Source organism: Sapajus apella, unplaced genomic scaffold (genome assembly GCF_009761245.1).
Source record: "Sapajus apella isolate SASKATOON/1434 unplaced genomic scaffold, GSC_monkey_1.0 scaffold188, whole genome shotgun sequence".
Lineage (NCBI taxonomy): Eukaryota > Metazoa > Chordata > Mammalia > Primates > Cebidae > Sapajus > Sapajus apella.
The window spans coordinates 720,223-738,621 of NW_022437128.1; the positions used below are offsets into that span (position 1 = coordinate 720,223).

The 18,399-nt window shown below is 53.8% G+C and overlaps 2 protein-coding genes across 3 annotated transcripts in view; both read right to left on the reverse strand.

Annotated features, from left to right (window-relative positions):
* NEU1 (neuraminidase 1) overlaps nt 1–1,451 on the reverse strand; it is a 4,690-nt gene extending 3,239 nt beyond the window's left edge. The window contains exons 1-2 of the mRNA XM_032269030.1: nt 1,139–1,451; nt 558–750 (exon numbers count right to left, since the gene is read on the reverse strand). Coding sequence (XP_032124921.1) covers nt 558–750; nt 1,139–1,300 — 355 coding nt within the window. The 5' untranslated portion in view covers nt 1,301–1,451. The remainder of the gene's footprint in view (nt 1–557; nt 751–1,138) is intronic.
* A 400-nt stretch (nt 1,452–1,851) lies between these two features.
* On the reverse strand, nt 1,852–17,704 carry SLC44A4 (solute carrier family 44 member 4). 2 transcript variants are annotated; one of them, XM_032269028.1, is made up of 21 exons: nt 17,607–17,704; nt 15,670–15,718; nt 14,273–14,346; nt 14,070–14,148; nt 13,028–13,127; nt 12,820–12,945; nt 12,543–12,603; nt 11,033–11,120; nt 10,875–10,958; nt 10,373–10,608; nt 10,165–10,264; nt 9,412–9,504; nt 9,023–9,125; nt 4,689–4,942; nt 4,506–4,600; nt 4,303–4,406; nt 4,119–4,192; nt 3,818–3,888; nt 3,625–3,719; nt 3,459–3,543; nt 1,852–2,259 (listed from the first exon to the last, which is right to left on the reverse strand). In XM_032269028.1, exons 1-21 carry the CDS (start codon nt 17,641–17,643, stop codon nt 2,138–2,140), a joined length of 2,130 nt encoding a protein of 709 aa, XP_032124919.1. In that variant the 5' UTR covers nt 17,644–17,704; the 3' UTR covers nt 1,852–2,137. The 2 variants fall into 2 exon arrangements, with proteins under 2 accessions (XP_032124919.1, XP_032124920.1); XM_032269029.1 differs by lacking the exons at nt 13,028–13,127; nt 15,670–15,718 and having other exon boundaries at nt 2,070–2,259; nt 17,607–17,690.
* Between the last annotated feature and the right edge of the window lie 695 nt (nt 17,705–18,399).

The window sequence follows — 18,399 nt, forward strand, 5'->3', positions numbered from 1 at the left end:
AAAAAAAACAGGCCGGGCGAGGTGGCTCACGCCTATAATCCCAGCACTTTGGGAGGCCGAGGCGGGTGGATCACGAGGTCAAGAGATCGAGACCATCCTGGTCAAAATGGTGAAACCCCGTCTCTACTAAAAATACAAAAATTAGCTGGGCATGGTGGCGCATGCCTGTAGTCCCAGCTACTTGGGAGGCTGAGGTATGAGAATTGCTTCAACCCAGGAGGCGGAGGTTGCGGTGAGCCGAAATCCCGCCATTGCACTCCAGCCTGGGTAACAAGAGCAAAACTCCATCTCAAAAAAAAAAACCTAAAATAGTGCCTGGTATAGGTATATAGTAGGTACTCAATAAATGTTTGCTGAGTGAATGTCCAAATCCTTGGTGATCCCAATTTCCAGAGCAGAGCACTGTCCTAGACACTTTCCCTTCTCACGTTCCCCCTACCCTTTAGGGACCCAGGCATCCAGCCCCCTAAGTTCCCCTGTCCTCAAGGTCCTTGGGCCCATTGGGCTGCCTACCCATCCAACCCAGTACCGGCTGTTTCACCCAGGCAACTTTATACCCTGGTCCATGGACCTCCGCAGGGCGATAAACTTGGCCCCCTCATCGGATGAGGACATTTTCCTCGCCTCAGCAAAGGCGAGGAGAGTGCCCCGAGGAGTGGCTGTGATGAGTGGGATGCGGAAGGTGTCCACTGAGCCGATCTGTCTCCCGCTCACCCACAGCAGTTGCTCCATGGTCACCAGCGGCTGCACCTGTTACGGGAAGAGGAAGGGTCAACAAAGACAAACTCAGGTCCTGATGGGAGAGGGAGGATCTAATAGGGTCTGGGATCCCAGAACAAGAAATAGGAACCCAAAAGAGAGTTTCGAGCAAAGCTGGCAGCTCGGAGCAGGGGACGGACTACGAGAGGAGGAGTCTTCAGGGACCGAAGGGGGCCCCAAAAGAGGAAGGGGCTCGAATGAGGAGGAAGACTGGGACCCGGAGAGGCAGAGGGGTTGGGAGCAGTCGGAGGAATCCAGGTCTGGGAGAAGGAAAAGGGTCCTGTTGCGGAAAGGCGGCTTAGTCGCCCGCGTTCCGGGAGACACTAGGTGTCTACCACCTGCGCGAGTCGGGGATGGGGCTATGCGAGGGGTGACTCACCAGACCGAAGTCTTTCTCAGCCCTGGACCGGGAGTCTGCCAGAGACAACAGCAGCAGGAAGATCGCAGCAAACACCCGAACCCTGCAGCCTCCCCAGAAGCCCAGAATCCATGGCCCCCAGAGTCTGCCCGGGAGCTCCATGCTAGGTCGTTCGCCAGTCATCTCTACCTTCAGCGGCTGACAGCCCTGCAGCTAGACTCCACAGGGTCGGGCGTCAGCTGACCCGGACCCTTTAAAGCACAGATGTCACCCTTTAGCCCGCCCCCGTCTGGCTGGCCCGCCGCGCTTCCGGGGCTCTAATTGGTCTTCAAGCAGCTCATCTCCTCCCACGTGATCACGCAGTGTCTCAAAACTTGCCTTTCCGATTGGTCCTCTTGGAGGCCCGGAGCGCGTGACCCGAACGGGAAGCTGACTGGCTGGGGTGAAGGAGAGCCCCGCACCATCCGTATTGGAATTTTTGATTGGCCGCGGCACCAGGGCGTCACAGGGGCGGGGCCTATTTTAAAGAGCCCGGCGGGGGGGGAAAAAAAAAAAGCGAGTAGTCGTGGAGAGAACGATTCACAGACTGAGAAAACAAAATATCTTTAATAAAATCTTTTTTTATTTGTTTTGTTTTGAAGACGGAGTCTTGCTCTGTTACCCAGGTTGGCGTGCAGTGGCGCGCTGTCGGCTCACTGCAACTTCCGCCTCCCGGGTTCAAGTGATTCTCCCGCCTCAGCTTCCCGTGTAGCTGGGATTTTAGGCGCCCGCCACCTCACCCGGCTAATTTTTGTATTTTTAGTAGAGACAGGGTTTCACCATGTTGGCCAGGCTGGTCTTGAACTCCTTACTCAAGTAATCCGCCCGCCTCGGTCTCCCAAAGTGTGGGGATTACAGGCGTGAGCCACCGCACCTGGCCTAAAACCTTTTTTTACTACAAAATGGAGATCCATAAGGCGAAGTGAGGCTGGACGCTGGACGATGGGGGTGGGGTGCAGTCCTGGATCAGGGCCGGAGCTCTCACTTCTTCCTCTTCTTGTTGCCCGGGGGCACCTCGTTGTTCTTGTCTAGAATCTTTAGAAGGCTCTTGGACATGTAGTAGGGCCGGTCCAGGGAGCCGTCGTTCCGCTCCAGGTCTTCCACTGAGATGCAACAGAGACCTGTGAGAGCGGAGGAGCCTGGGGCCCGGAAATCGGGGACTGTGAAGCAATCTGCCTGCCGGGTTTGGAATCCAGGCGGCCCCACTACCCCTATCCCCGGGCAGGTTATGTAATCTCAGTTTCCTCATGTGAAGTGGGGTCGGCAATATTATATTTCAAAGAGTGATGATAAGAGTTATAGGGAAAAAATGCGTGTCAGTCGCTTAGGCGGAGCCTGGCAAATCCTGAATGGATGCACGCTGTAGAGTTAAGAAAATTCCCTGCCACGACAGCCACCTGCTGGGAAGTCTCTCTAACGGCATTTTTTTTTTTTTTTTTGAGACGGAGTTTCGCTCTTGTTGCCCAGGCTGGAGTGCAATGGCAGCATGATCTCGGCTCACCGCAATCTCCGTCTCCCGGGGTCAAGCGATTCTCCTGCCTCAGCCTCCCGAGTAGCTGTGATTACAGGCATGAGCCACCACGACCGGCTAATTTTGTATTTTTAGTAGAGACCGGGTTTCTCCATGTTGGTCAGTCTCGAACTCCCGACCTCAGGTGATCCCCCTCGCCTCGGCCTTCCAAAGTGCTGGGATTACAGGAGTGAGCCACTGTGCTCGGGTTTTTTTTTTTTTTTTTTGGAGTCAGAGTCTTCCCTCTCGCCCAGGCTGGAGTGCAGTGGTGCTATCTCCTCTTGCTGCAACCTCCGCCTCCTGAGTTCAAGCGATTCTCCTGCCTCAGCCTCCTGAGTGGCTGGGATTACAGACGTCCGTCACCACGCCCAGCTATTTTTTTTTAGTAGACACAGAGGTTTCACTGTGTTGGCCAGGCGGGTCTCGAACTCCTGACCTCAGGGTGATCCACCCTCCTTGGCCTCCCAAAGTGCTGGGATCACAGGTGTGAGCCACCGTGCCCAGCCTTCTAATGGCTAACTTCTACCTGAGATTTCCTAGGGGAATATAGCACAGACCTCTCCATCAGAATGCTCCTTCTTGGGAGAGCCCACCAGCCTGGGGGCTCACTCTCTCCCTTCTTCCCCAAACTCCTGGCCTCAGGATGTCACAAGAAGCCCCCTCTGGTTTGTTTAGTTCACCAAAGCACTATTTCTAGAAGCATCAAATCTCAAAAAAAAAAAAAAAAAAAAAAAAAACCTTGAACAGCTCAGTACTTTGGGTTTGGGGACAGGTGGCTGGAGTGTCACTTACGGAAGCAGAGGAAGAGCGTGTCCACACACATGCCGAAAACGCTGAAGAAGCCGCTGGCGATGACATAGGCCCCCAGGATAGAGGTCTGGAAGACACATGGCTCATTGGGGTTAAAGCGTTCCTTTGGGGAGTTGAGGGTCGAGCGGCAGAGAGGAGAGTCACTCACCATGATGGGTAGCCAGTAATAGTTGAGATGGGGGCTCTCAAAATCTTTACCCAGCCCCTGGATGCGACCGGAGAAAAAAAAGAAGGACAGGACCCCTGTGGGAGAATTCTGGGGGTCAGTGCTGCTCCTCTGAGACCACCTCTTGAGCTGCCCAGCATCCCACCCTCTGCCCCCACTCCTCCTGGTCCCTTACCGACACCTCCGACCACCAGCAGCTTCCCAAAGAACAGCAGCAGGTCTGTGACTTTATCCAGGACAACCACCCTGTACCGGAAATTAGGGGAGGTTGGGGGTGAGAGGCCTGGCAATGCTGACAGTAGAATAGGCTGTCATTTGTGGGGACAGTGCAAAACGAAAATTGTTCACATTTCAAGATGGGAAAAACAGAGCACTAAATTAAGTCTAGGGCCCTGCTGAACCCAGCACGCCCATGAAGCCAGCCTTGGGTGGGAGGTGGGAGGAGGGAGCCACCAAGGGGTGGGGAACAGCCTAACCTGACAATGTTTCGCATGAGTAGCATGAAGGCATTTTTGGCTGAGACACAGAAATTCTTCCCGTAGATGGCGATCTGAGGGGGATGGGAAGGTCAGAGTTACCAAGGTGAGCGTGCCTGGACCAGGATGGGGGTGTCTAGGCCAAAGGGCATCGGAACAAGAGGTTTCTTGCAGCGTGGCTCACCATGATGTATGCATTGCGGTTTAGAAACTTGATAAATTTTTCCAGACACCAGAGGCAGCACTTGAAACAGCACATGATGCAGCGGGCTACGGGGTTCTGCACTCCTGGGAGCGAGGGAAGCTCATGTTTGCTCTCTGGCCTCTTACAGCCCCTCCCTAATGGCCTTCCCCAGCTCCTGACTCCTACTCCAACTCTGGGCTCACCTTTCAGCTTGTGGTCAATATACTCCAAGATGGCCCTGGCTATCTGCACAAGGGTCAGGATGAGGGCTCCAAATGCCAACGACCCAGTGTGGTAACTGCAGAGGGTGTTATGTAGTCAGGGACAGCCCCAGGACCCCTGGGGCCCCCATGCTTACAACGACCAGACCCCTGCCCCATGCTTACCGGAGTGTGCGGATGAAGGCAGAGAACAGGGGGAAGGTGGGGATGTCCTGGGGCTTGTGGAAGGCCCAATAGAAGGAGGCAAAGGCTCCAGCCAGGACGCATTGGCCCAGGGCCAGTACCCAGTTAAGGGTCCAGAAGAGCCCCAGGACCCCATAGATTTGCAGGTTGAAGAGAGAACGTTGGACGAGGCCTGTGGATGAGTAGCCCTGGAAGACGCACATCAGCCCTGGGCACGAGGAATTCACAGGCTGGTCCTGGGAGGGTATAGAGGGATAGAGTAGGCTCAGGCTTCAGGGACCTTAGTATGGAGCCTGGGCGTTCCATTCCCAGTAGCTCCTGCCCCTCCCAGAGTCGACAGGTGGGAAATAGCAGCTTCCTTTAACGGGGGGAGTCAAGTTCTGTCCAAGAGTTCCAATCTCCAGGCTCAAACTCAGTGTGGTCTGCCTATCGCATGAGTGGTAATCACCTCCCTCAGTGTCAGTCAGAGGGGAATGTACTCGCTCAGCATTTCCCTCCCAGAGCAGCTTCTGCAGCATCTACCAAAACCCTTTCCAGCAAATAGAACAGGCTGGGCAGTTGATGATATTAAGGAGTTATTGTTAATGTTGTGAGGTGTAATAATGATATAGTGGCTAGGCTTTTAAACAGTTCCTGTCTGTTGAGATCCATCCCGATGTATGTACTGGTGAGATGGTATGATGTCCAAAATTTGCCTTAAAAGTCTCCAGAAAAAAATTTATGAGGCTGGGCACTGTGGCTCACGCCTGTAATCCCACAACTTTGGGAGACTGAGGCGGGCAGATCACCTGAGGTCAGGAGTTCAAGACCAGCCTGGCCAACATGGTGAAACCCTGTGTTTTTTTTTTTGAGACGGAGTTTCGCTCTTGTTACCCAGGCTGGAGTGCAATGGCGCGATCGCGGCTCACTGCAACCTCCGCCTCCCGGGTTCAGGCAATTCTCCTGCCTCAGCCTCCTGAGTAGCTGGGATTACAGGCATGCGCCACCATGCCCAGCTAATTTTCTGTATTTTTAGTAGAGACGGGGTTTCACCATGTTGACCAGGATGGTCTCGATCTCTTGACCTCGTGATCCACCCGCCTCAGCTTCCCAAAGTGCTGGGATTACAGGCATGAGCCACCGCGCCCGGCGAAACCCTGTCTTTACTGAAAATACAAACATTAGTTGGGAATGGTGGTGGTGCCTGTAATCCCAACTACTCAAGAGGCTGCGGCAGGAGAATAGCTTGAACCCAGGAAGCAGAGGTTGTGGTGAGTTGAGATCGCACCATTGCACTCCAGCCTGGGCAACAAGAGCAAAACTTGGTTTCAAAAAAAAAAAAAAAAAAAAAATGACGGGTGAGGATATAGATGAAATAAGAATAGCAGAAAGTTGAGGGTTGTGGAATCTTGGTACAGGGACTCACTGTGCTATCATCTCTACTTTTACATATGTTTCAAAATTCCCATAATAAAAAGTAAAAGGTCACAAATTAAAAAACAACCCTTTTCTAGCAAATATAACACCACAAAAAATTTTTTTTAATACAGGGTCTCACTCTGAGATTGAGCCACTGCACTCCCAAGCTGGAGTGCAGTGGCTCAATCTCAGCTCACTGCAACCTCTGCCTCCTGGGTTCAAGCAGTCCTTCTGCCTTAGCCTCCCGAGTGGGACTGCAGGTGTGCGCCACCATGCCCACCTAATCAAAAAATATTTTTTAAAAAAGTTAAAATTTTTGGGCTGGGCGCAGTGGCTCAAGCCTGTAATCCCAGCACTTTGGGAGGCCAAGGCGGGTGGATCACGAGGTCAAGAGATCGAGACCATCCTGGTCAACATGGTGAAACCCCGTCTCTACTAAAAATACAAAAAATTAGCTGGGAATGGTGGTGAGTGCCTGTAATCCCAGCTACTCAGGAGGCTGAGGCAGGAGAATTGCCTGAACCCAGGAGGCAGAGGTTTCGGTGAGCCGAGATCTCGCCATTGCACTCCAGCCTGGGTAACATGAGTGAAACTCCATCTCAAAAAAAAAAAAAAAAAAAAAGTTAAAATTTTTGTAAAGACAGGGTCTTACTCTGTTGCCCAGGCTGAAGTACAATGGCACGATCTCACTGCAGCCTCAACTTCCCAGGCCCAAGTGATCCTCCCACCTCAGCCTCTTGAGTAGCTGAGACTACAGGTGTGAACCACCATGCCCTGCTAATTTTTTTCCACTTTATAAAAAGTCCAGGCTGGTCTCAAACTTCTGGGCTCAAGCAATACGCCTGTTTCAGCTTTCCAAAGTGTTGGGATTACAGGCATGAGCAACTGTGCCAGGTATGATGTGAGTGTTGTTTTCAACTTGCTTGTGATCTAGAGGTAAAGACTGATGGAAGGCTGGGCATGGTGGCTCAAGCCTTTAATACCAGCACTTTGGGAGGCTGAGGTGGGAAGATCACAATGCCAGGGGTTCGAGATCAGCCCGACCAATACAGTGAAATACTGTCTCTACTGAAAATACAAAAATTAGCCGGGCATGGTGGCACACGCCTGAGGTCCCAGCTACTCAGGAGGCTGAGGCAGAAGAATCGCTTCAACCCGAGAAGTGGAGGTTGCAGTGACCTGAAATCATGCCACTGTACTCCAGCCTAGATGACAGAGCGAGACTCTGTCTCAAAAAAAAAATTGACAGAAATCCACAATTACATACAGCATGGAAAGTGGCTTATTTTTTTGTTAGAAAATTTCCAACATACACTCTATTTCAGAAATTACAAGATTCTTGGCCAGGCACGGTAGCTCATGCTCATGCCTCAGCACTTTGGGAGGCTGAGGTGGAAAGATCACTTGAGCTCAGGAGTTCAAGCCTAGCCTGGGCAACATGGTGAAACCCCCATTTCTTTTTTTTATTTTTTAAAGATGGGGTTTCACCATGATGGCCAGGCTGGTCTTGAACTTCTGACCTCAGGTGAGCCACCCACCTCAGCCTCCCAAAGTGCTAGGATTACAGGCGTGAGCCACCGTGCCCGGCATGAAACCCCATCTCTTAAAAAAAAAAAAAAAAAAAAGGCATGGTGGCACTCTCTTGTAGTTCCAGCTGCTTGGGAGGCTGAGGTGAGAGGATCACTTGAGCCTGGGAGGTCAAGGCTGCAGTGAGCCATGATTGCATCACTGTACTCCAGCCTGGGTAACAGAGCAGAGTGAGACCCTGCATTAGAAAAGAAAGAAAAAGAACCACATCATTTTGGGCTTTGCATACCGAGTGCCTGACACATAGTGGATCCTCTGTACATGTAAATAAACCTCCCCTTTTTAATAGGGGTGGGGCTAATGCCTGAAGCACAGCTCATGCTCCCAGCTCAGACAAGGTGAAGATAAGACAGGTTTGAGAAGAGTGAATTTCCAGCAGACCAGCGCCACTCCCTGGAAACCTCACAGGGGAGATTTGGGAAGCTGCTTCTCTTCCAGGTCCCCCCCAGGGAGTCCCACCTGGCTACTACCTAGGGCTCTGTGTTCCAAAGGAGGAAGACTTAACAAAGCAAAACAATCCAACCTGTTATCGAGCCTTAATCAGGTGCCAGGTGTTGTACTAAGGACTTTATGTGCCCAAAGTCATTTCATCTTCTCAGCCACCCCAGGGATGGGTATTGTGATTATGCCTGTTTTACGGAGGAGTGGGGCCGAGTGTGGTGGCTCACTCCTATAATGCCAGCACTTTGGGAGGTTGAGCCGCAGCTTGGGTATCTGGCTACCTCGGGGCAACCCCAGGTGTTCAAGACTAGCCTGGGCAACACAGCAAGACCTTGCCCCTACAAAAACCTTAAAAGTAGCCGGGTGTGGTGTCACATGTTAGTAGTCCCAGCTACTCAGGAGGCTGAAGTGGGAGAATTGCTTGAGCCTGGGGGATGCAGGGTACAGTGAGCTGAAATTGCACCACTGCACTCCAGCCTGGGCGACAGAGTGAGACCCTATCTCAAAATAAAATAAGTAAATAAATAAATAAGCAAATAGGATTGGGCTGAGACTCAGAAGGTGAAGTGGTTGATGGTCCTCAAGAGACAGAAATGTCCTAGGGCAGGGTTGAGTAAGCCCTGGTATCCAGGCTTGGCTATGCCTTCAGGGACAGCATGCCAGCTCTCCCAGCCTCAGTTTCCCTCCCTGTATGACAGACAGCTCAACAGGAGGAGTACCATGTGTTCTGGGGACTGGTTCCTTCTAGCTCTGCTGGGGGTTGGGTGTGGATCTTGAATGAGTTTCTTGCCCTCTGTGGCCTCAGTCTTCTCCTGTACAATGAGGAATGTGACCCCTCCAGCCCCTTGGCCCTACTAGTCCTACCTCTGTGTCCCCCCACTTCCTCTTACCATGGGATTGCATGATGTATTTATTGGCACGTTCTCACAGCCAGGGGAGCTGACGTTGGATGCCCAGAGCACATACTGGGGTTGCCCCGATGTAGCCAGGTACCCGGAGGGGAGTCAAGGAAAGCATGGATACATGAGGTCCACACAGGCCACTCACTCCTTAGGGATCTGTTCATAGGTGCTTGCACAGATCGTTTGCTGCACACAGAGGGCTGAAATTCAGCCTGTGTGCACTCTTTCAACTCTGTTCAGGCACAGGCTGCTGTATTTGCCCAGAAAAAGAGGTACCTCCTCCAGTGACAACAAGGCTCTGTATGGGGCAAGTATTGCTTTGTTTTCCATCACCCCCCAGGACTCCAAGAGGGGCTGGCTGCATGGGCAGAGGATACAGAGTGGTCATGGCCCAGTAGGCAATGCAGATGAGGAGGAGGACAAAGGTGACCAGCGGGTAGAACATGGTCGACATCATGTGTCCCACAGCCCTGCAGGGGAGACAAGAGCTGTCCACTGGCACCGCCCCCAGCTATCCATCTTCTCAAGGGGCTGACCCCACTCTGCCCTCATAGGGGCCTGCCCCGCTCCCTCAGGGTGGGAGCAACTGGGGCAGTGACATTGTCTTTCATATCTGTGTCTCCAGGGCCTGGTGCAAAGCTATGCGTACTGTAGGTGCTCACTGGATAAACAGAACTGAATAAATCAGGCTCACAGGACCCTTAGAGGAAACTACACTCACAGAGAAGCCACCTGGGGCAGCTTTGGGTGGAGTAAGGGAAGATCACCCCCAAGTGTGATCCCTTGGCAGGTATGTGTGGCAGTTCTTGGTCGGGAGCAAGCTGCTGCTCCTCCTGGCCTGGATTTCCGCCATTCCACTCAGCCACCACCACTCCCACCAACCTCTCAAGAAGGCCTATGTCCTGTTCTAGGCACTCATTTAATCCTCATGACAACCCTAGAAGGCAGGAATTATTGTTACCCCCATTTTACAGATGGGGAAACAGAGGCTCAGAAAGGCGAAGCCACAGCAGTGTTCGCCACTGTGCTATGCTTCCCTTCTCCTCTGAGGCTCCCTGCCACCTCTCTAGCACCCCCGTCCTGGGTCCACCCTGTCCTCAGCCCCGTCTCCCTCCCAGGCAGGCCCTAACTTGCTGGCCTCCTTCAGGAGGGCGATGGCAATACGAATCCGCTGCCGCAGGAAGATGAGCACCAGCAGCAGGATGGCTTCCAGCACAGCCAGCACGATCACTGCAGAGGACGGGCAGGCAGACCTAGGTCAGGGACAGGGCCAGGGCGGGGCAGGGCCCAGGGCAGTCCTTGGGCAGCTGGTGGCTTGGGGGTGGGCAGGACACTCACGGGCGGCCAGCCAGGTCTCCTGCACGCTCTGGTAGGCACTGAGGTTGGTGGTGAAACCCAGCTGGGAGATGGAGGCGCCCTTGTCCCGCAGCACTCGGTACTCCTCCCAGCAGTAGTAGATGGCGTATGCCAGCACCCCCAGAACCCCCAGGATCAGCACCAGCACCAGGGGCCCGGCCACCAGGCGGAGAAGCAAGATAAACAGTAGGCTCAAGACCAGAGCCACCCCCAGGGCACTGCAGGCAGGGTGAGAACAGTGAGTTTCAGCCCTGGACCCTCAAATCTTTTCCCGTTCAAAGGCCCCCACTGCCTTTCCATACACCACCCAATGTCCCCAGATTAGGCCTCTTTCCCTTATAAATCCTGTTGGGCTTGGAATCCATTCTGAGCTCTGGCTCCTCCCCCTCTGTCCAAAGCCTGTGTTTCAGACACTGGGGGAGGGGATAGAGGATCAGAGAGGGAGAAGGCAAGGACGTGAGAGGAGGGGACTTTGGTGACTCACACAAGAATCCAATACCAGGACTGGGCAAAATCTTCAAAGATCTTAACACTGATGTCTCGGGCATTGAGGCTGTCGATAAGACCGCTGTTGGGGAGACAGAGTTAGACAGGGCTGTGGGTGGAAGGGGTGAGGCCACGGTCGGGGAGGGAGGTGCCTACCTTATCCCCTGCTCTATGGTGGTGCCATTGGTGATCCCTGGGAGCGCAGGTGGAGTAACGTTGGTCCATGGAAAGCAGCGCCCCAGAGCTGTAGGGGAGAGTCGGGCTGCTGGGTGAGGGTGGCCAGGAGCTCTGCCTGGAGGGTCCCTGGCCCCCTCCCAGTCCACAGTGCCGTCAGGGGAGGCAAGGGTGATGGGCTTTGTGTTCCTCAACGGGCTGCTTTTGATTTCACAGTCAAACAGGCTCCTGCCCTGTGGAGCCCAGTCCATCCCCTTCCTCCCTTCCCTGCCGCTTCCTTGGTTTGGACCCTCCTCTCTGCTGGCCTCAACTCTTAGAACACTCCGCCACCCTTCCATCTGCCCTCTACCCTAGTGGAGTGCCAGGGAGACCGTGGCACAGCCTGGACTTGGTCACTCCAGGGCTCTGAGTCTCTCTGTGATTTGGATATCCCCAGAGGCTCTACCCCAGAGATTGCGTCCACACTCGCGGCCAGGCTTCCAGGCCTTGCTGTCCAAGTCCAGCCCATGTTCCCTTCTCCTCTATATCTTTGAGCTTACTGTGCCTCTCTCTCAGGGCACTCTTTCCACCAGGTATCCCATCCATGACTCCCTGTTCAACTCCAGCTCCATCTTGCCTCCTCCAGGAAGCCTTCTGTCCTTATCCCTATCTCCTTTGCCTACAGAGCCACTTACTGCCATCCTTGCAACAACTTTGCCAGGCAGGCTTGCTCTGTCATTTACATTCTATTTATTTATTTATTTTTGAGTCAAGGTCTTGCTCTGTCACCCAGGCTGCAGTGCAGCTGCACGATCATAGCTTACTGCAACATTGAACTCCTGGGCTCAAGCAATCCTCCCCACTTAGCCTCCCAAGCAACTGGGATTACAGGTGTGCACCACCACACCTGGTGAATTAAAAAAGTTTTTTGTACAGATGGGGTCTTGCTATGTTGCTCAGGCTGGCCTTGAGCTCCTGGGCTCAAGCAATCCTCCCACCCCAGCCCCACAAAGTCTTGGGATTACAGGTGTGAGTCACCACACCCAGCCTACTTATTTTATTAGAGATAGGGTCTCCCACTCATTGACCAGGCTGGAGTTCAGTGGCACAATCATAGCTCACTGTAACCTCAAACTCCAGGACTCAAGTGATTCTCGTGCCTTAGCCTCCTGAGCAGGTGGGACTGCAGGCATGAGCCACTGCACCCCGCTGTCATTTTCATATAGTCTCTTTGTGAACAACTCTGATCTCTTCGCCTAGAATGTAGCTGAAGCAGGGAGCAGTTGTTATGTACCCTGCCTCTGTCCCCAGCACCTGGCACATAGTAGGTTCCCAAAACACTGATGGTCTGACTGCAAGGCCACATAACAAGAGAAAAATGAAGACCTGATGCTAATTCCAATTTTGCCATCAACGAGCTATGTGACTTCACTGTCTCTGGCCTAATTTCTTTATTTGAGCAATAAAAACATTGGACGACATGATGTCTGTGGAAGGAATTTGTGCTTCTCACCTGGAGCAGAGGGGAGGAGGAAACTGGGGCAGAGTTCCTGTTGCAGGCTTGTGATCACTGTCTGTGGCAGGAAGTGGGGGAAAGGACAGACAGACACACAGACACAGAGCAGGATGAAGAAGCGGGTCCCCTCACCACCACCACCATGGGGCTCAGCCTGTCCCACACTCCCCACCAGGAAAGCCAACCTGGGGATTATCTACCCAACTCCTCCTCCCACTTGTGCCCACCCTGGGTCCTCCTGGGTGACAGTGATGAAGTTAGGGGCAATATTCACCATATTCCAGGGTACCCCTGGCAGACAAAAGTTCCTGTTTTTTGTATAGAAGACTTCCCCAACAGTCTGCAAGAACTGGCTATTTTCCACAGTCCATGGGGCCTCTGGGCAGGAGGACACACACACCTGGGGGTGGAGAGAATGCTAAGGGGCTGGAACTTGAGACCCCGGGTGAGATCTGGGGCAGAGGCAGGGCCCAGGCTCTGACCTGGGGTGTGGGACACTGTAAGCCATTCTCAGCCACTGAGATGATGTTGGTGGATAGGATGCAGCTGAAGATGTTGAAGTACAGGAGATACGGCTTATCTCTGTGGGAGGGGAGACACATGTGCATCAGGGCCTGGTCAGGTGTCGGAGGAGGGGAGGGACCGCTAGGGTGGTTTCTTTCTTTTTTTCTTTTTTTTTATAAAGACGGGGTTTCACCATGTTGGTCGGGCTGGTCTTGAACTCCCGACCTCAGGTGATCCGCCTGCCTTGGCCTCCAAAGTGCTTGGATTACAGGCGTGAGCCACCACGCCCAGCCATAGGGTGGTTTCTTAAGAGAATAGTGGGCCCAGCGTGGCCCAGACCAGTCACCCCCAGCTCCTATCCGTAGCTCAGCTGAGGAGGTAGGGAGACGCCTAGAAGATCTCTCAGAGTAATTCAGCATTGCAACAGCTAACAAATGGCTCAGAGCATGAACTTGGAGCTACATGACTTCATATCATCTTTATGACCTTGAGCAAATCACTTGTTCTTGGTCTTGGTTCTATTACACATAAAAAAAATAGTGCCTGCCTCATGAGATTTCAATGAGCTTGTGTGTGTAAAGTTTACTGCCTGCCTGGAACATAGTAAATGCTATATAAATATTACAGGTTTTATTACTTATTGGACATCTGCATGTGAAGACTGTTAGCATTGCCTCTGGAATCCTCCTTGAATATCAGATAAGGAAATCAAATCTCAGAGAGGTTGAGTCACTTGCAAAGGCCACACAACTAAAACTTGACTCAGTTGGGGATCCAAACACCAATCTCTGAACTGTAAAACTCATAAACGTAACACAACTCTCAATTGCCTCCCATTTCTCGGGGGACTCAAGAAGCTAACTGTCCAGCAACGGTTCTCAACGTGGCCTGGAGTGGTCAGATTCAGGGAGGCTGAGGTGGGGTGGGGACAACAGGGGAAGGTTGTGGAAGAGCACTGACAGGTCTGGAGCCTGAGTTGGGGGGTGTCTCTTGCACTCCTCTTCTTGCCTTTATACTCACTTGTTCTCCCCCATGCCACAGTAGGCCCCAGTAGAGTTCCTGGGGTAGAGGACTTGCCGAGGGTCTCCATACACCCAGGCTGGAGACAGAGGCACAGATGAGTCACTGGAGGGCAGGGACTTAGTGGGGCAGTTATGGGAATGGTCCCTCCTTGGATTACTGCCTCCACCCACTACCCCGGCTCCGAACAGCGGGAAACTCACCCACAATCCCCACCACGATGTAACCTAGAATAAAGAGCAGGAAGAGCACGCAGCAGATGACGTCTGTGCAGCTCCTGAGAGAGAAATGGGAGTCTGAGCTAAGGAGACTTGGGAGCTGGGGCTTGTGGTCTCAAGGGGTCAAGGGTTAGAGAGTTGGGGGATGCTGGAGTGTGGGCATCAGTAGGCTTTATTTTTATTTTTATTTTTTGAGATGGAGTTTTGCTCCATTGCCCAGGCTGGAGTGCAGTTGCACGATCTTGGCTCACTGCAACCTCTGCCTCCCAGGTTCAAGCGATTCTCCTGCCTCAATATCACAAGTAGCTGGGACTACAGGTGCACACCACCACGCCTGGCTAATTTTTTTGTATTTTTAACAGAGACAGGATTTCACCATATTGGCCAGGCTGGTCTCGAACTCCTGACCTTGTGATCCACCCACCTCAGCCTCCCAAAATGCTGGGATTACAAGTGTGAGCCACCACACCCGGCCTGTTTTTATTATTTTGAGACAGGATCTCACTCTGTCACGCAGACTGTAGTGCAGTAGCGTGATTTCGGTTTACTGCAACCTCTGCCTCCCAGGCTCAAGCAATTCTCCTGCCTCAACCTCACAAATACCTAGGATTACAGGCGCGTGCCACTACCACCCAGCTAATTTTTGTATTTTTAGTAGAAAAAGGGTTTCACCACGTGGCCAGGCTGGTCTTGAACTCCTGACCTCAACGCAATCCACTGCCTTGGCCTCCCCAAAGTGAGGGATTACAGGCATTAGCCACCATGCCTGGCCCAATTCTATATTATTTTATTTAGAAAACCTAGCGAGGCACTGTGGCTCATGACAGTAATACCCACTATGTGGGAGGCTGAGGCAGGGGAATTCCTTGAGCGCAGGAGTTTGAGAGCAGCCTGGGCAACACAGTGAGATTCCCATCTCAAAGAAATTAGCCTGGTGTGATGGTGTGTGCCTGTAGTCCCAGCTACTCAGAAGGCTGGGGCAAGAGGATCACTTGAGCCTAAGATGTCGAGGCTGCAGTGAGCCCCTATCTCCAAAACACAAAAACAAAAAGAAAACTTTTTTTTTTTCTGAGTGGGTAAACTTTCTTCTGAGGTTAAAGACAGAAAAGCACACAACTTGCAAGGGCTCCACTGGGTGAATTCTCCCCAAACGCACACACTTGTGTAGCGGGCACTCAAGAAGCAGAACATCCCCCCAGAACAGGGAAGCCCTGGATGCCTGCTCCAGACACAGCAATCTGTGCAGGGCACAACCCTCCTGGGCAGGAGTTTCCCTTTTTCACAAGTGTCTTACTAATATTTTAGCAAATACAAAGCAAATATTGGATTCCACACTGCACCCACCACCCCCAGCAGCCCCCAGGGCAGTGCCCAGAGCTCACCTGTTCTTGATGGGGCCTCGAAAAGAGGAGTCGTATTTGACTGGCCTCCCTGAGGGGCGTGGAAAGGGGCATGGAAAAGGGCGTGGAGGGTGAGTCTCTCTCTCTGCATATCTTGCCCTGCTGAGTCCTCCCAGCCCCAGGACCCTACCCAGGCTTCAGTTGTTTGGAGGGAGATGGACTAGGGCAGGACTGGCAGGAGGGGAAAACTGGGGAGCAGGAAGGGTAGGATCCAGGCCTGGTCAGCAGCTCAGCAGCTCCCTGGGAACTCCACCCAGGCAGCCACAGGGAGGGGAAGGAAGGCCTTTGTAGTTTCTGGCTCACACCTCAAGGCCGTCTGCCTGGGAAATGGCCTTGGTCCCCTGCCCACCCTGGCACGGTTCTCCTGAGTCTCCCTCCAGCTGGGAAGTGGGACTCCCACGGGCTCTCATGCCCTCATCCTCAGTCCTCTCTCCTCCCTAATACCTCCCTAAGGAGCACGCAGACCCGCAGCCCCTCAGGGAGGTCATAGCCTCTTCCCACATCTGCCCCAGGCTCTGCCCTACACTCTGGCTTAAGGCTATGGGGAAAGAAATTGGAGCCAAAGATGTCAACCCCAGCAGAGCCTGGGGATGGAGGTGGCCCTGTACATCCTCACTCTGGTAGGACCTCAGTCCCCTGGCCACGGTGTGCTCTGGGCTCTGGGCCAGCAGTCAGAGTGACACCTGAGCCCGGCCATAGAGATTGCAGACACGTCGAGTTCCTGGTCCTCCCTGAGTACACACACAGGGAGGAGGGGTGCCGGGCAGTCAGGGTTCCTGTGGGCACTGAGGAGGGAGGGTGAAGGCTGGGCAGGAGTCTGGGAAGGGGCGGGTGGGGTCTGCTCTCCCCAGGTGCCCTGGACTCTGTCCCTCCATGGCTCATGGACAATGATTGACCCAAAGCCGCTCCAGGAAGTCTACTCGGGAGTCCTCACTGCCGACTCCCCTGTGCCCCAAGGGACTCAAGGCCTCTCCTAAAGGAGTCCCCTCCTGGGGGTTCCCTCCCTTTCAGACCAGAAGCTCAGAACTCAGAGTCCTAAGGGGCCTCCACAGGTGAGTCCCCGGTCTTCATTGCTCATGAGGATCTGGAGACAGGTCCCCAGCTTCCTCTCTCCTCAGAACCCCAGCCATGTTCCTTGCAGAGATTCTGGAAACAGGCTCCCTGCCGTTTCTCCCCTCAGGCCTCAGGCCTCATCCCTCACAGGAACCCCAGGGGCCCTGGCCTATTCCTCAAAGTACCCCAAGACCAGCTCCTGCTCCTAGCTCCTCACAGAGACCCCTAGGTAGGCCCCCAGCCCCCTTTCCACAAAGACCCTCAGCCCCAACTCCTCTCAGGGACCCCCAGCAGAACCCACTCCCCCTGCCACTTCTCCCAGAGACCCTGGCAGGCAGAACCCGGCCCACTCAGGGTCCCCTCAGCCCTCACAGGGAGCGGGCAGGCCACAGGCAGCTTTCCCTCTCAGGGATTCAGAGTCCAGGCTGAACGTCCTCCTCCTTACAGGGACCCTAGCCTCACGCGCAGCAGATTCCATAGCACAGGACACTCCCAGCCTCCTGCCCCATTCTGCTCAGAGCCCCAACTTGCCACCTTCCATCCTGGCTTTGATTCCCAGGGCCCTGCCCTCAGGGACCCAGGGTCCAGGCCTGAAATCCCCCTTCTCCTCCCAAGGACCGCAGCCCCAACTCCTCAGAGGCACCCAGCTCCACTTCCCATGGGCTCCCAGCAACAGCCCCAGCCCCCAGCCCATCCTCCTCCCAGGACCCTGACTCTCTCCCTCCATGGCTCCTGGTTCCCGGGCCCTCCTTTCAGGAACACAGGACTTTCCTCAGTTCCTCTCCCTGGAGCCAGCCCCAACCACTATTCCACAGCACCTGTCCTTCCCTCCCTCCACGGGGTCCCGGGCCTCGCCCCAGACTCACCGTAGGCCTCGTCATCCTCGTCCCGCTTTCCCCCCATGGCTCAGTCTCCGGAGTGATTGGAGCCCTGGAGACCTGGCGTCTTACCTGCCGCCCGCCCCGCCCTCCCACACGTCACAGCCCCACCCCGCCTGTGGTCCCCGACACACTCTAGTTCCTTCTTCTCAACTCTGTGCTCAGCGGGAAGCTGCAGCCTGGGACAGGGGCTCAGAGCCATTTCCTGGGGGCACTGCGGACCACAGTGTGAAGGACCTGTCATGCCCTGATAAGAAAACGCTTCAGGATCTTGCAAACTACCTTAACTGCCGTACACTGCCAACACACTCCTGCCGAAGATTAAAGTGTGGAAATTGGCTTTTTTTTTTTTTTGAGATGGAGTTTCGCTCTTGTTGCTCAGGTTGGAGTGCAGTGGCACGATCTTGGCTCACTGCAACCTCCACCTCCCAGGTTCAAGCGATTCTCCTGTCTCAGCCTCCCATGTGGCTGGGATTATGGGGGTCTGCCACCACGCCCAGCGAATTTTTTGTATTTTGAGTAGACGGGGTTTCACCTTGTTGGCCAGGCTGGTCTTAAACTCCTGACCTCAGGTGAATTCACCCGCCTCGGCCTCCCAAAGTGCTGGGATTACAGGTGTGAGCCACTGCGCCTGGGAAATTGGCCCTTTATAATCCCTCCACTGGATTTTCATGGTGGCTGCCTGCACCTCCCACCCCACCTCACACCCTGCACTGGCTGTCACATCAGCCACACCCATCCAGCCTGCTTCCCATCCCTTTCTGGCCCTTGAACCCACCTT